Source organism: Calypte anna, chromosome 1, assembly GCF_003957555.1.
Source record: "Calypte anna isolate BGI_N300 chromosome 1, bCalAnn1_v1.p, whole genome shotgun sequence".
Classification (NCBI taxonomy): Eukaryota; Metazoa; Chordata; class Aves; order Apodiformes; family Trochilidae; genus Calypte; species Calypte anna.
This window is the reverse complement of record NC_044244.1, coordinates 64969615-64985124: the sequence shown is the minus strand read 5'-3', so window position 1 is coordinate 64985124 and position 15510 is coordinate 64969615. Positions and strand designations below refer to the sequence as shown.

General features: G+C 36.8%; 1 protein-coding gene across 1 annotated transcript in view; it reads left to right on the top strand.

Annotated features, from left to right (window-relative positions):
* The window catches only part of TRHDE (thyrotropin releasing hormone degrading enzyme), a 186745-nt gene that overhangs the window by 70845 nt on the left and 100390 nt on the right, over positions 1 to 15510 (top strand). The window contains exon 4 of the mRNA XM_030462736.1: positions 12244 to 12398. Within this exon, the coding sequence (XP_030318596.1) occupies positions 12244 to 12398 (155 nt within the window). The remainder of the gene's footprint in view (positions 1 to 12243; positions 12399 to 15510) is intronic.

Sequence of the window (15510 nt, the reverse complement as noted above, 5' to 3'; positions counted from 1 at the left end):
TCACTAGAGCATGACCTGAAGTGCCTCATCTACACAGTTTTTAAATATCTTCAGGGATGTTGACCCCACCACATTCCTAGGCAGCCCATTCCAACACCTACCTACTTTCTCAGTAAAGAAATTCTTCCTCAAGTTTCATTTAAGTCTCCTGTGGTTCAACTTCAGGCCATTTCCTCTAATTCTGTCATTGTTCACTTTGGAGAAGAGGCCAGCATCCACCTCCCTACAACCTCCTTTCAGGTAGTTGGAGAGTGATAATGCTTCCTCTAAGTCTTCTCTTCTCTTTGCTATCTTTTCTGTTGGCTAGACAAGATGATGATGCTGTTCTAGTTTGCCTGTGTATCTTCATGCATTAACAGCTCTCTGTACTTCTAGTGAAGTATTTCTAGTGTATGCTCTTAATGCTTTTTTTGGTGTGGCTAATTTTAGCTTTTTTATTTTTGTTTTTTTTTTTGTTTGTTTTTTTTAGTCTTTCTGAGGTTGTCTGAAGCTTCTTGCTATCCTATCTTCATGGTTTTTTCCATGTGAAGTGTTACTGTGTAAAACTTTATACTCTCTGCCATCATGAGATGTTTAAATAACCTTTTCAAATAGCATCTACCAGAATTTTGTGTATTCATCTAACATAGAGATAGTTGACAACAATGGTCTCAAATGTCTCCCCTTGTTTGCAACTAAAAAAATTATAATTTTACATGGGTTCTTCCTTGTGTAAAAGCAAAGGAAAATGTACCTTCTTTGTGTTATCTTACTTGTTAGATCCTGCAGCTATATTTTTCTGCTGTTTTCAGAGCAGTGATGCTGCTATGGGGATCAGTCCCTGCTAGCCCAGTGCTATCCCAGAGTTGTTAATTTTTGGTGTGTTAGCATTACTGGTCTCAGCAGTCAGTAATGAGCTGCATACATTTTATTCTATTTAGATCTTTGTATACAGCTGGTGAAGATTGATGCAGAGTGCAAGAGGTAACATTACACACTGAAAAATGCAAATAAATTATCAAAGAGAGGGGGAAATGTTTTTATCTTCTCATTGAAGTAAGAAACTGTTCACCAGCCAGTTTAGTGTGAAGCACAATTTCTAGTCTAACAAGCAGATACTTGCATACGTAAGGAAATGAAAAAGCATTATTAAGAAAAAAAAAAAAGACCAAAAATGGGGGAAGCAGAATAAGTCAGGATGAATGATGAAGTCTGTTTAAATCCCAGGAACATTTCAAAGGTGAGATTGGTAAAAGGCTGTTGAGCTTTAACCAAGGGATATGCAGGATGTGAAGTCTAAGGGGAAGTAGAGGGATGCACCTGAGTGTGCACTCTGAGAGTGTGCAACTGCAGGAGATTCTCTTTTAGTTGAATTCTCAGAAGAGAGCTTCTGCAAAATTTTTTTTTCTGATAGTGAAAACATGAAACATAAGGTGTGCACAAGGCTGGGAGCTGTGGTTGGAGCTGTGGTTGCCCACTTGCCAGTGCTAGCTTAATATGAATTTAAGTATGGATTAGTGTAAATACATTAAGTGTAGATTTTGTATATGTAAAGCATTTGTTACAGTATTATTTTTTATGAAAGCTATTCATAAAATTTGTTAGCAGGTTTTTGCCTCAATTTGGCTTAGATGTGATTTAAGGGAACTAAGAATGCAGATTTTATAAAAAAAGTGTATTATAAAAGTACCCAGAAAATATATATAGGAGTTGGTGTTACTGTCATCATTCCCTTTGTCAATTTAGTCACTCCATGAAAAAGGGAAGAGATTGATCCATCACTCTTCAGTATTTCTTCCCCTCCACACTGAAGTGGACTGTTGCTTGTCCAGGCAGTCATTGTGAATGCAGCATGTTCTCTGAGCTGTGCATGATTTTCTGTCCTGGGTTTCTTTTCTGGTGGAATATTGGATTATCAGCCATACTCACTGTGTCAGAGATCTGATCGATCTCTATAAACAGTCTTCTGCACTCAGTGCCTTCTGTTGCTTGTCAGCCTCAGCTTTTCCTTCTTGTAGGGTCTCCCAGTAGTCTGTTGTTGAAGTACTTGTCTTAGGTCTGTCACAACCTCTTGTGTTCTCAGCCCATGTTAGCTCCTTTCCAAACTTGAGTAGTACAGTTCAATTTATATCAGTCACCAGCCTCTTCTAGCGTGTCACTTTTCTTTTGTAACTTCAGGTTAAAACCCTTTCTTTCTAGAGTTTTAGTTTTACATGGTTGTAATATTCTTCTATTTTTGTAACACATTTTCATGTTTGAGTTCTACTGTCGGACTTAATTGCAACTATTAAGCACTTCAAGTATATCTGAAACTACAACTGTCAGAAATAAGGCTATTTTCTAATTGTTGTCTTTCTTTTCACTAGTACCTATTTCTTCCAGATGCAGAATGGAGGTTGGAAGGGACCTCTGGAGATCATCTATTCCAACCTGGAGCAGGTTATATCCAGGTGTGTTTTTAATGTCCCTAGAGAAAGACTCCACAACTTGCCTGGGCACCCTATTTCAGTGCTTTGTCACCCTCGCAGTAATGGATTTTTTTCTCATGCTCAAATGGAACTCTTGTGTTCCAGTTTGTACCCATTGCCCCTTGTCCTGTCACTAGGCACCACTGAGAAGAGTCCTCTTGACACCCACCTTGTAGATATTTATAAGCACACAGGTCCAGGCTTCTGTTCTCCAGACTGAATAGACCCAGGTCTCTCAGCCTTTCTTTGTAAGAGAGGTGATTCAGTTCCCTTACTTTAAGCCTTCCTCTGGACTCTCTCCAGTAGTTCTTTGTCCTTCTTGAACTGGGGAGCCCAGAACTGGACACTCCAGATACAGCTTCATCAGTACAGGGTAAAGGGGGAAGATAACCTTCCTTGGCCTACTGTCCATACTCTTCTTAATGCACCCCAGGATGCCATTGGCCTTCTTGGCCATAAGGGCACATTGCTGGCTCATGGTTAATTTGTTGTCCACTGGGACTCCAAGGTCCTTCTCTGCAGAGATGCTTTTCAGTATGTCAACTGGTAAACTGTACCTGAGGTACCTGTACATGAGGTTATTCCTCCCTTGATGCAGAGGGCATTGCTTTTATTGAACTTCATGAGGGTCCTCTCTCTCCAACTTTCTAGCCTGTACAGGTCTCTCTGAATGACAGCACAGCCTTCTGTTGTATCAACCACTCCTTCCAGTTTTGTTTTGTTTTGAACTTCATGAGGGTTCTCTCTCCCAACTTTCTAGCCTGAGATATACCTGAGATATACCACTAGCTACAGGCTTCTAACTAGACTCTGCCACTGTTCATAACCCTTTGAGCTCTGCCATCCAGCCAGTTTTCAATTCCCACACCACTCTCCTCTTGTCTAACCTATAGTTCCTAAAAACTTACCCATGAGAATGTTATAGGAGACAGTTCAAAAACCTTGCTGAAGTCAAAGTAGACAACATCTGCTTCTCTCAGCTACCTAGGCAGACATGCTATCATGGAAGATTTTCAGGTTGCTCAAGCATAATGTCCCCTTGGTGAATCCATGCTGATGATTTGTCATAACCTCCTTTCCACCACATGCTTAAGGGTGACATCTAGAATGAGCTGTTACTTCACCTTCTCAGAGATGGAAGTGAGGCTGAGTGGCCTGTGGTTTCCTGGGTTCTCCTTCTTGGACAACCTTCTTTTTCAAGGTTGAAGTGACATCAGCTTTCCTTGAGTTCTCAGGCACCTCTCCTGTTCTTGATGGCCTTTCAAAGATAATGGAGAGTGGCTTAGGACCTAAAAAACCATAAGTAAAATCAGACAAAAACTAGCATCTCAGGAGTTATCCAGGACAGTCTATGTTTTCTCATTCTACTTTAGAGGAGAGAAGATAAATAGATACATCCCCACAAAAACATTGCCTTCAAATGTAGTGCATATGATTAGCTATATTTTAACTTTATCTCTAGGTGGAATATTGTGATGTGTTTTTTTGAGATACAGGTGATGCAAAATACCTGCTTGTCTTCCCCAAATGCCCATTTCTACTTTCACTGCTAAACTGTTTGCTTTAAAGCAAACATGAAAGAGGTGTGGGAGAGTTGGACCAGATGATCTCTAGAGGTCCAACTCTGATGATTCTGTGATTCTGTGAGATAAATCTGGGTATTAATCTTGTATTAATGGAAGCATTCATGTCTTTGTTACTGGGATGCAAATCAATTTTATGTATTCTAGATTAAAACATTTATTTTACCTCATTGTTAGAATTCTTAAGTAATATGGATTTCTGGAGTTTTCTGTACACCTGCACCTCGTTTTTGCAGCAAATAGAATATGACAGTGGCACTTGATCATTTTTTTTGTGTCAGAATTCATACTGGAAGTGCTTGGTAATCAGTGACGTGTTGTTTTCAGCTGCAGAATCCTCATGCTCTATTAACTGTGGTGGTAGGAAAATGGCTGTTGGCAATTTTCCATCATGTCAAAGCTCTTAGTATTTATGATAGGAACAGTATTCATGAAGGCAGCAAAAGTCTTCCTTGTTTTTTCCTCTCTCCAGATCTTTCAGTGTTGTAATGTATTTTGGCATGTATTTTCTCTGTTCATCCCCTGTGTATATACTGTTAGGGATACACATACAGTACTAGCCCTGTAACTTGGAGTAACAGAAACCTGAGCTGATTTCAGTCTCTCTTAGTTTGTTTTGCACAAGTCTTTGTTCTAATGTAAGTCTAAGAAAAGTTTTGAATATTTACATTAGACTGAAGGCTGGGAGAAAGGGTGTATATTTATAAAGAAACCTTATGAAATACTTCTTTGCCGTTTTCAGAAATGATCTGCCCAGGTAGATTGATACAACCAAGATGATATGTAATACAGTCTCAATGCACAAGAACATTTTTTTTCGTTTTAACATTAACTCATTTGATATACTTTGAAATAACAAAGCAGTGATTTATAGATTGAGGTTATGAAAATTGAAATCAATTTAGTAATATGCATGTCAAATAAAATCAACGGTTTCTACTTTACTTTCTTAAACAGTAAACTGGCCATCATCCAATGCCAAGGCTCAGTTGCTTGAAGAAATATTGATGCTTTTCTTTCTATATTACGCTTATTCTTCCCTCTTACCTTCCCCAGGCTTTTCTCTCACATTTTTTTCCCTTCGTAGATCATTCAGTATTCACATTGCAGTAAACATCTGTTGTTCGTATCAACCACTCTGGAAACCCATCCATTGCTTATGTCATTTAATGTTAAGTAATACTTTGGACAGCAGTAAGAGGCAATAAAAAACCCAGCAATAAACTGCTGTATGTCAGTGATTTCTCCTCAGGGCCTACAGCAAGCCATTTGATTTGACTGCAATAAAGGCAAGCAGTTTTAGACCTTTGCATTAATTCTGCGAGTTAACATCTGTGTCGGTTTTAAGGGTCATGCTTACAGGAGGATATTGGAGGTGTAGCCCAAGAGACAAAAGCTGATGGGTGCCAGAATAAGCATTTGGGTAAACAGTAAAGTCAGTAGAAGACACAACATGTCAATTGAACCTCTGGGGCTGCCATTCACGTTTTTGCAACTTCTGTGTTTGAATACCTTGTGTGTAGAGAGAGAAGATAGCAGAATACTATGAAGTAGTGGTTTAAATAAAGTTAATAGCTGAAAGATGCCTAATATAGGGTGTGCCAAAAGTAAGACTCTTAAATGGTTTAGTTTTCAGGAAACATGGACTTAGAAGTTTCTGAAAATCAGGTGTCTGAAAGTGCCTCAATGTGAACATTCAAATCCATGTTTTGTTCTACTGTTACAGTCATTTGGAGACCTTCCTCTACACTTTAGAGAGCTTTTACCAAGCTCTGGGTTGTTTGGGTTTTTTAAGTTACTGTCCTCTTCCTCCCTTCAATAACTTCTTAAGAGAATGAAAGTATACACACAAGGAGAAGTTGGTTTTCCAGCTCAAACTTCTGTTATATACCAAGCAAACAGTGCAGAGAAGAAAGTTTTTCAGTTGTCAGTTTAGATGTTTCTTAATAGTACTGTTCTTAGTAGAAAATCTGAATATTTCTTAAAATAACTACTGTTTGACTTTGTGTTTGTTTGTTTGATTGATTGATTTTTTTTTTACCAGAGCTGTCACTGTTTGTAGTTGGCTTGCTCCATAAAATCTGCATAAATCATTAAATGGTAATCTGTTACAGAAAAGTATCTTCTATTTACTAAAAGAAAAGGCTTTGATAAGGAATCTGAGTGGCAGAAGTACAAACCCTTTATTAAGTACTTTTTTTGTACAGCAACATTCATTTAGGAAATAGCACAAGACTTTTAAAGGGATTTAATAAAGCTACTGATTGCATTATGCAGCATTAGGAAAGGGCAAAACCATACTTCAGGTTTTCATTTGTCAGGACTAAAATACTGTTAGATATCAGTCCATGCCTTATTTGTTGAAATTGTCAAAAAATTAAATACTTGGTATCAAGAAATCTATACCTGAAATCTTTAAGAAGAGGTCGTAGAAGAAATAAATAAGAGGCATGTAGGTAAATGGATATTATTTCCATAGTGTCATTTTTGTAATAAAAATTGGGATTTTAAGAGAAAAACATGGAGTTCATGGAATTTATCTCTGTGTGTGCCTCCTCTTTCTAGTATGGAAAAAATGATGTGTAAAGATTAGAAAATTCTCATTTCTCACTTCATGTTCTCATTTGCAAATTACAGTGTTTCAGGACTCTCAGATTAATTTAGGAAACCTAGTTATGTATAAGAACAGAGAAATTGCTCACACATTTTTTTTTTTTATTTTATTTTTTCCCACCTAGCAGGCGCTTTTTATCTTCTACCTTGAGTATTAGAAATGTCATATTGTCATATGTTCTGCAGGACTCATTCCTGGGTTACATTTTAAGCAGCAGGTAAGCCAATTAAATAAAATACGTAGTTGTCATGGTTTAGCAGTTTGGGTGGACTGCAAACCTATGACAGAATTCCTCTCTATTTCCCCCCCACACACACACAAAAGGCAAATAAAAGGGGAATAAAGATTGGAGACTTTTAAGTTGGAAACTCAAAACAATTGGATACAGATTTTACTAACACAAGCGAAAGGTAATAACATAAAGGGTAAAATAACAAAAAATATAAATATAAATATATATATGCAACATATAGATAGCACATGGTGAGCTGGTGGCCATGAACAGCAACACAGCCAGCAGGAAGTGGGAGAAAAAAAAGAGGGAGGAGCTGCTGGCTTTCTGATCTTTCATAGAGTATAGCAGGGAATGGGAGGGAATAGATCCCTCCCTTTGGGTTCCACCCCTCTCAGAGGCCGAAAAAACCTCCTTCCTTAGTTCCTCAAGTTCAAACAGTGACAATAGTATTTGTAAATATGTTCAAGTGTGTATGTCTGTCTTTTTGTGTTTATACGCACTCTCATAAATATAGTAAAGATGTGTATCTATTATACCAGTATCCCCATCAGACTTCAAAGCAAAGTGGACTTCAGACAAAGTGGAGGGAAAGTGGGGGAAAGGTGCTCTGATAATTGCAAAAGAGTAGGATGTTAAAGGAGCGGGGAGTACCCTCAAATTCAGGATACTCTGCGTGAGAGAGTTGGATCTTGTTTTGCACTTAGTCCTATGCAGTTTTATTCCTGCTCTTTTGAAACAGTGATGTTCCCAGTTGTGTGGTTTGGAGAATTCAATGGTTTTTAAGAGTGCCAGAAAAAACTGCAACTGAGTGGGGGAAAAGGAAAAGTAATATCTTGTATTCAAATTATCTTCAGTTACACAGATAGATAAAAAACCCAATAGAACTAAACATCTAATGTTGCTTTTCTCTGTAACCCATTTAGAAATTAAAATTGCTAATTTTTGCACTATGATAATAACTTTCTAATAATTTCAGACAACTATATTTTGATGTAAGCTACATGATGCCTTAATAAAACATTTAAATTAAACAAATAGATGTTGAGTCATGTACAGATTTTATAAGTTCTTGTAAGTTTTGTTTTGTTTTTCAATGTACAAGTTTCTGTAAGTTTTTTATGAGATTCACATAAGAAAAAAAATTAAAAATGTCAAAATGCTATCCTTGTTTTCAAATAATTGTACCAGTATAGTATGTTAGTGTGAAGTTTCAACATGTTTTTGTCCTGATGGCTTTTCTGGTGATCTTATTTTAGCTGTATAGTTTTTACTTCTTGGTCATGAACTTATTCTCTGTGAAGGCCAAGAGGTTGAAACCTTCTATTATTCCAGGAGTGCAGACTCTCTGCACTGCTGTACCAGGAAATTTCAAGTAACAGTTTTATGATGTATGAGGATATTATTCTCTGCAGGAAATAACATGCATTTCTGTTTCTCCAGCAACATCCATATAATCAAACATTCACAAGTGCTTTACAAAGAATTTAATTAAACAGTGTGCAGTTACTGGATGCAGCATGCCTACAAACTGTTACATATTCAGTGGTTCACATTTTGCAGTTAGTGCAGAGCACTTTTGAGCAGTAATATGTGTGAATGATATTTGCATCATCACCCCTCCTTTTGTACCTTGTTCCTTAAGAATTACACTAAAATCTTAATAGATGTTGCCTCCTGGAGCAAAGAATACCTTCCCCAGTGCTTTAATGGTGCGATAAGGAGAGAGAAACAAATTCTGTTATTGAGACTTGAACACCAAACATTGTTCTTCCCAAATCAAATGTTTATTACTCCCCAGAGAAAGATATAGATCATTATGTCTTTTACCACAAAACTTGGTGTGTTTGGAATTTTATTTAAGGGTATTGGTAATATGCGGAGCATTAAAAAACAGCAACTGAAGAATTGTATTTCTAAGTAACACCCATTCAGAATTTGGTGTTCTGAATATGGACAGTGAGTATCAAAAGATTTCTCATGTTGTGGTAACGAGTATGTTCAGAGTCCATTGTGTCAGTCACTGGAGACTGAGAAAGTCTCTTCAGCATTAAAGTGCAGTGCATCAGACTTTGCACTGGGAAAAGATAGGAGTGTGTTCATACATTGCTTCTTCATTAATTCAGTATTACTATTATGCTCATGCCATGTGTTTCAACAAGTCCAAGTGCAAGGTTCTGCACAAGGGTTGGGGCAATCCCAAGCACAAATAGAGATTGGGTGGATAATGGATTTAGAACAGCCCTGAGGGGAAGGACTTGAGGAAAGCTCAACATGACCTGACAATGTGAGCTTGCAGTCCAGAAAGCCAAACATATCCTGGGCTGGATCAGAAGAAGGATGAGCAGCAGATCAAAGGAGGTGATTCTCCCACTCTGCTCTGATGAGACCCTACCTGGAGTGTTGTGTCAATCTCTGGAACATAAGACACGTGGAGCTCTTGGAGTGAGTCCTGATGAGAGACATTAAGACCATCAGAGGGCTGGACAACCTCTGCTATTTTGACAGGCTGAGGAAGTTGGGGTCATTTCTCATGGAGAACAGAAACCTCCAAGCACACGTTGTAGCAGCCTTCCAGTACCTGAGGGAGGCCTGCAAGAAAGCTGGGGAGGGACTTCTTACATGGGTGTGTGGTGATAGGAAAAGAGGTAAGAGTTTCAAGCTGAAAGAGGGCAGATTTAGCTTAAATAATATTAGGAGGAAATTCTTTAATGTGAGAGTGATGAGACACTGGAACAGATTTCCCAGGGAAGTTCTGGATGTCCCCTTCCTGGCAGTGTTCAAGGCCAGGCTGGATGGGGCTTTGAGCAACCTAGTGGCAGGTGTCCTCATTTATGGCAGGGGGCTTGGAACTAGATGATCTGTAAGGTCCCTTCCAACCAAACTATTCTGTGATTCTGTGTCACCCACAAGGGTTAGAATTCTGGAAACCAACATGATTATCAATTGTATTTTGTTTCACCTGTTCAGAAAAGCTGTTTAATCTCAGCTGATGCATCAGAAGCATTTCCAGGCTTTCAGAGCAACAGGACTGTGTTGGATGAAAATGGTTTAGAATAGCCTTCTGCAGCTGTCTACTTGCAAGGCAGTTAGCTGTCCATCAGATTGGAAGGATTTATTGGTATGTCAGTGCTGTAATGTATCCAGCTAAACCAACAGATCAATACCAGTGACACAAATAGTAAGTCTATAATTAGCCTGTAAATGTTTTTAGTGTGAGACCTCACTGTAGTTTCCCAGTTCCACAGTTCTTCCAGTTTATTACTGGGTGACACTGACAGAATCTGTCCACTATGACTGGTAAGAAAGACCACAAACTACAATTAATCTAAAGGAGAGAAAGGAAAAGGATCATTTAAAAGTAGGGAACTGGTTTTACTTCCATGCTAGTTCTCTTTTGGTGTTGCTTTGCTTATTCAAGGGGAATTGCTGAAAACTTAAGTTGGTATATATAAGACCAGTTTCTCTGTAGTCTTCTGAAGATGCCTTTTGGAGGCAGTTTAATCACTGTAGAAGATATTATGGATTTCCTTACAGAGTTGTGGATGGGAGAGATCCCTATTTAGTGTCAATGAAGATTGGCCATTAACTTCAGTGATTTTACTCAGTAGCCTTGATGTCCTTTTTTTATCCTTATCCTCTCTTTTTATAGAGGACAGGAGTTTTTCATTTTGTATTTAATTCATAAAAAATGGCAGTTATTCTAAAAAAATCAGTAGAGTTTGAACTTGAACTAAAGAAGAAAAGGGAAGCTTTTGATTTTGGATTTACTTGCATGTGTAATCTTGAACACCATGATTTTTTGGTTTATTTTCTTTAATGAAGCTTTTGTTCTAGTGTGTGCCTTTATATAAAATATTTGTTCTTTACCATTTGTAGTATGTGTCTGCAATCTGGGTATTTACAGTTTGCTTTTATTTAGAAGTAGCTGCTACACTCTCTCTGTGCTTCCACTAGACTGCTGGTAGTTTTATGCTGCTTGCTGCTTGCTTGAAGTAGAGCCAATTCTACTGCATGTATCAGCAAGCCAAATTAGACCAACTTAAGAGATGTGTCTGTGTTGTGATGTAATTTAGAGAATTATTTAGAATAAGGACATGAAATTTTTTCTTCAAGTTAGGAATTCATTACAAGGACCTCTTATCCCACCCTGTGAAATAACGCCTAGATATACTTGTGATAACTGTGTATCTATGATAACTATGAGCTTTGGAGCCAGAAGGGATACAGCAAAATGAGACAAGTGTTGTATCCAGGCTATGTGATTAAGAAGCCAGGCTAACTGCTTTGACTGGAGGGAGGACCATGCTCATTTGACAGTGTAACTTCCAGAATTCTGCCTGATTTGTACATAGATGTCACTGGGCTTCTTGTTGACATATTAGTTGTTGTTTATTAGTAGTAGTTGTTTCTGGGCCCTTTCAGATGTTTTCGTCAGGAAGCAGCATTGTGTATTGGTTTATTCCCTATGTCAATTTACTGTAATTTCCAATTTATTTTCAGGCTGATGGTCAATTTTAGTTCCTTTTCAATCTTCTGCAGTATGATTTTTCTAATATTAATTGTAATACTGTCTTGCTTAGCCCCATGCCACAGAGAGAAATTCCCCACCACTTCTGAGGAAGAACCTTTCCATCTTCTTCCTAATGTTTTGTCACTTACTGAATACAAAACTGAATTAATACTCCTGAAATTGTGTATGACACCATTGTTCCATCCTGTGGAGCTGAGAGGTAGCTGTCAGCAGTCTTGCTCTCAGAGGATTCATGCTGGCAATATTGCTCACTGAAAGATGCTTTGTTTTGTAAGAACTGGTGATTTTCAACAGTTTGTCATCTTTCTGGTTGTTACGAAACAGTATTTATTCAGTACTGCTCTTAATATATGTCTTTATGTATAGTTTGATGTGTAAGATGAAGGAGTCACTTTAATGAAAAGATTAAAAATTACTCATGGTAAAAGTCCATGTTACTACATTGATATGGTACAGTAAACATGAGAAGCAATATCAAATCCAGAAGCAGATCAACAAAGTATTGTAAATAAGCTGTATTTTGTATAGAGAATTTAATTAGAAATACTAAGTACTGTGTTACAACAATAACATGGTAATTGTGTGAACAGATAGTGGTGTAAGATAAATAATATATATTTTAGTATTTTATGAATGTTTCCTAAATAATTAGAAAGCTGAAAAGAAGGTCTGTATGTTTGTTTGTTTGCTTGTTTTGTTTGGTTTTTTTGTTTTTTGTTTTGTTTTGTTTTTTTACATGTATGCTATTTAAAATACTTTTAGTCATCATTTGTGGCCTTACAAGACAGCACAGTGTCTCCCACGGGGATTTAATGTATTTTTTTTATTTCTAGATCTTTTAGCTGTGCCTAAACATCCATATGCTGCTATGGAGAACTGGGGACTGAGTGTTTTTGTGGAGCAAAGGATACTGCTAGATCCAAACATTTCTTCGATATCATATCTGCTGGATGTCACCATGGTTATTGTACATGAGCTATGTCATCAGGTATTAAAGGTCTTCAGATATTTGATATTAATATTGGAAACCATGCATTCCTTTTCAAAACTGAAAATGAATTTGTGTTGTTCATATAGACAATTTCAAATTTTATTGTAAGTGGAGCCCAAAGAATATTAAGATCTCTAAAGCACCACTGCAGTGTAATAGCTGGAAAGGCTGAAAGTGGAGAAGAGAAAATTAGTAGCAATGAAAAACTTTCCTATCTTCTGAATTATTATATTCTGTATGTTTGTGTGTGAGTGTGTTGATGGTGTGTAGACTAAACAGGATGATATATCTGTAGAAAATTAATTATTGCATAACTATAGACTATTCATGCCAAGTTTCAGGATCGTGTGAAAAACATTTTGGCTGAAGTAAGTTTGGTACTCAGATGCTGTCACACATGCACATACTTCAATTTTCTTGTTCTTTTAAAATTTATTTTGATTTGGTATTGTCCCTGTGTTCACCAAGGGTGAATAAATGAGTCTCTGTGTACAGAAACTCATCAATAAGAAAACTTCATAATAAACCCCCTATTACAATTTATTTTTAATTTCTTCCATCTTATCTCAAAGTAAGCATATTATGAGTGTTTAGTAATAGTGAGTTGATTGCAAATGTTATTGAAGAAATTCGCTACAGGGGCAGGAAACCCTTTCTTGCACTCACAAGAGGCATAATCATAGCCTTTGAGCTAAAATGAATGAAATCCTACTGTGTAATCAGGATGGCTTACATCTGTGACATGACACAGTATTCTTTAAGAGGCAATGCAAATTCTTAACACTTTCTGCAAATAAAAAGTACAATATAAAAGTGAGCCTTCATGATAAAATTCTGGTAGATGAACCTGGAAATAATGTTTGATTCAAATCCGTGTTTCACATTAAATCTGTTGATGGATATGAAGTCTTCAACCGCAACATGAAATTTTTATTGGAAGTTATTGCTTCCTTGTTCTCAGTATAACCATCTGCTTTTGTTGTATGCTCTATATTGTTCAGTACAATAGAGGAACACACTGCTGAGCTAGAAAAATTACTGTCTTAGAAATCAGGTGTGGAAAACACATATTAGGTCATGAAATCCCCGCTTGTGTTAGTATTAGATTCTTCCTTGTGATGTATTTTGTAGTGCTGGGTTCAGTTCTCCTGATTGCATGTTTATGTCGCTTCCTTTAAAAGCTTTTGATTAAATCTGCTAGTCAGTAACCTTTTCCCAGCATCCAGTTTAAGTCTTCCTTTTTCTGAAGACATTCCATTTCTTCTAGTTATTTTTTAAATTGCTTTGTTTCCTCTGTTTCCAAAGCATTTAATACTTCAGATGCAGGCAATTATCACATCAGTAACTTGGCAAGTTTGTTTATTTGATTCTTGTTGAAACTGAATTCTTTTTACATAGTTCTGGGAATGTCTGAGAATCATAAAGTACTTGAAAACTAGATTTGTCTTTATTTTAGGGTCACAGCATGGTTATAGAATGTTTTTAAGCAACCTCAAAGTTGCGAATGAGAAGGTTCACTTCATGCCCATGTTGATACTACTTCCAGTTGGAAGTTGCTCAGCTGCTTCACTTGCTAACTAGACAAGATAGAAAATATTCAGGTGGAAGAAATATTTTTTCCTATATTGTAGAGTCAGAAACAGTTTACAGAGAATATAGACTGTTCACCTGCAAATCAAGTTTAAAGAGAGAAACATTCCAAAAACACAAGCTACAAAATACTGTCTAGCTCCTAAATCCATCCATTTGTTTCTGCTTTTATCCTACCATATTCAAGTTCCTCAAGGAAACTTTAGCTGTGGATAGCTTAGAGGAGGAACTGTAAACATTACTATCTTGGCTGAAAATGTATTGTACTGGGACCAGGTTGGGTCCAGGATCTCTTGCATGTGCTATTTAGTTGTTAATTATTCACTTTATTTTTCATCTTAGTTTGTTGTGCATCATCTCACCAGCTAACCTGGAGTCATGCATGAAAATTCCTGCTCTATGTTCATATTTTCACGTAGAGTAACAGAGATTAGCCAAAATCACTTGTGACACAGCAAAAAGTAAAATCCATGTCTCCTCTTTTTATTTATTCATTTATTATTGTTTTTTAAATGTCCGTTCCAGAAATGATCTCTCCTGTAATACATATTTTTTAAAGAATTGTATTAGTGTCTAATTTCCACTGTGTTTAGACCCGTGACATTAAGACTGACAGAACATATCTGAGCATGTAGCAGATTGACCTGTATGAGAAGTTTGTTACTTAGAGCAACGCAGCAATTACTTTGATAATATTGTCCCCAGGATTAGAAAAAACAAATTAATATTAAGATTGGATCATTAGGTTGTGACTGTTTAAAATCGGAATTCCCAAACCAGCTCTGTGTTAGTGCTGGAGTACAGTGTCCATGACAGATAGAAAAAACCAGACAGCATTATAGAAAGGCAGTCATTTGGTGGTTATCAAAACATAGTTCAAAAGAGCATAAGAAAGAATTTCACACTTAATTTCTTCATAGGTGAATTCATAATGTTTGACTGGATATTTATTTTAGGTACATGTTTTAGGACACACTGAAGTTAAATAGGTAGCTATAGTGTAGTCATTTTGTGTGTTGCTGATGCTTGATGCATAAGCTTGATTGTTTCTTTAAATCATTTTATGTATTTAATTAAAAAAACAAATACTTGGAAGGTGGAGTGTTTCAGCATAAAAGTTCCTTCTCCAAGCCCCAAAACACAAATAAGATATTTGCTAAAACACCCATGTTTCTAACAGCTTAAGTGGATAGCTTGAAATAGTTACCTTAATTTATTAAAATAAATATATTAAGCTAGTAATAAGTTTTATTTGCATATCACAGATCAGTTCCACCTACAGCCATTAAAGAAAGTAATTTGAATTTATTTGTGCATCAAGGTTTTTTGATAGTGCTCCCACATGAGCACAAAACTTGGTGTGACAGATTGAGTTAAAGAGGCATGAAAACAGAAATAAATCTAAAATTTTCTAAATCAATGTTTTTTAATATTCTGTAAGGAAAGCATACAGGAAAGGCTGTCCTTTTACTGTGTCTGTAAAATAAGTGCCAAGTGCCTTCTGCATGCCACGCTGAAC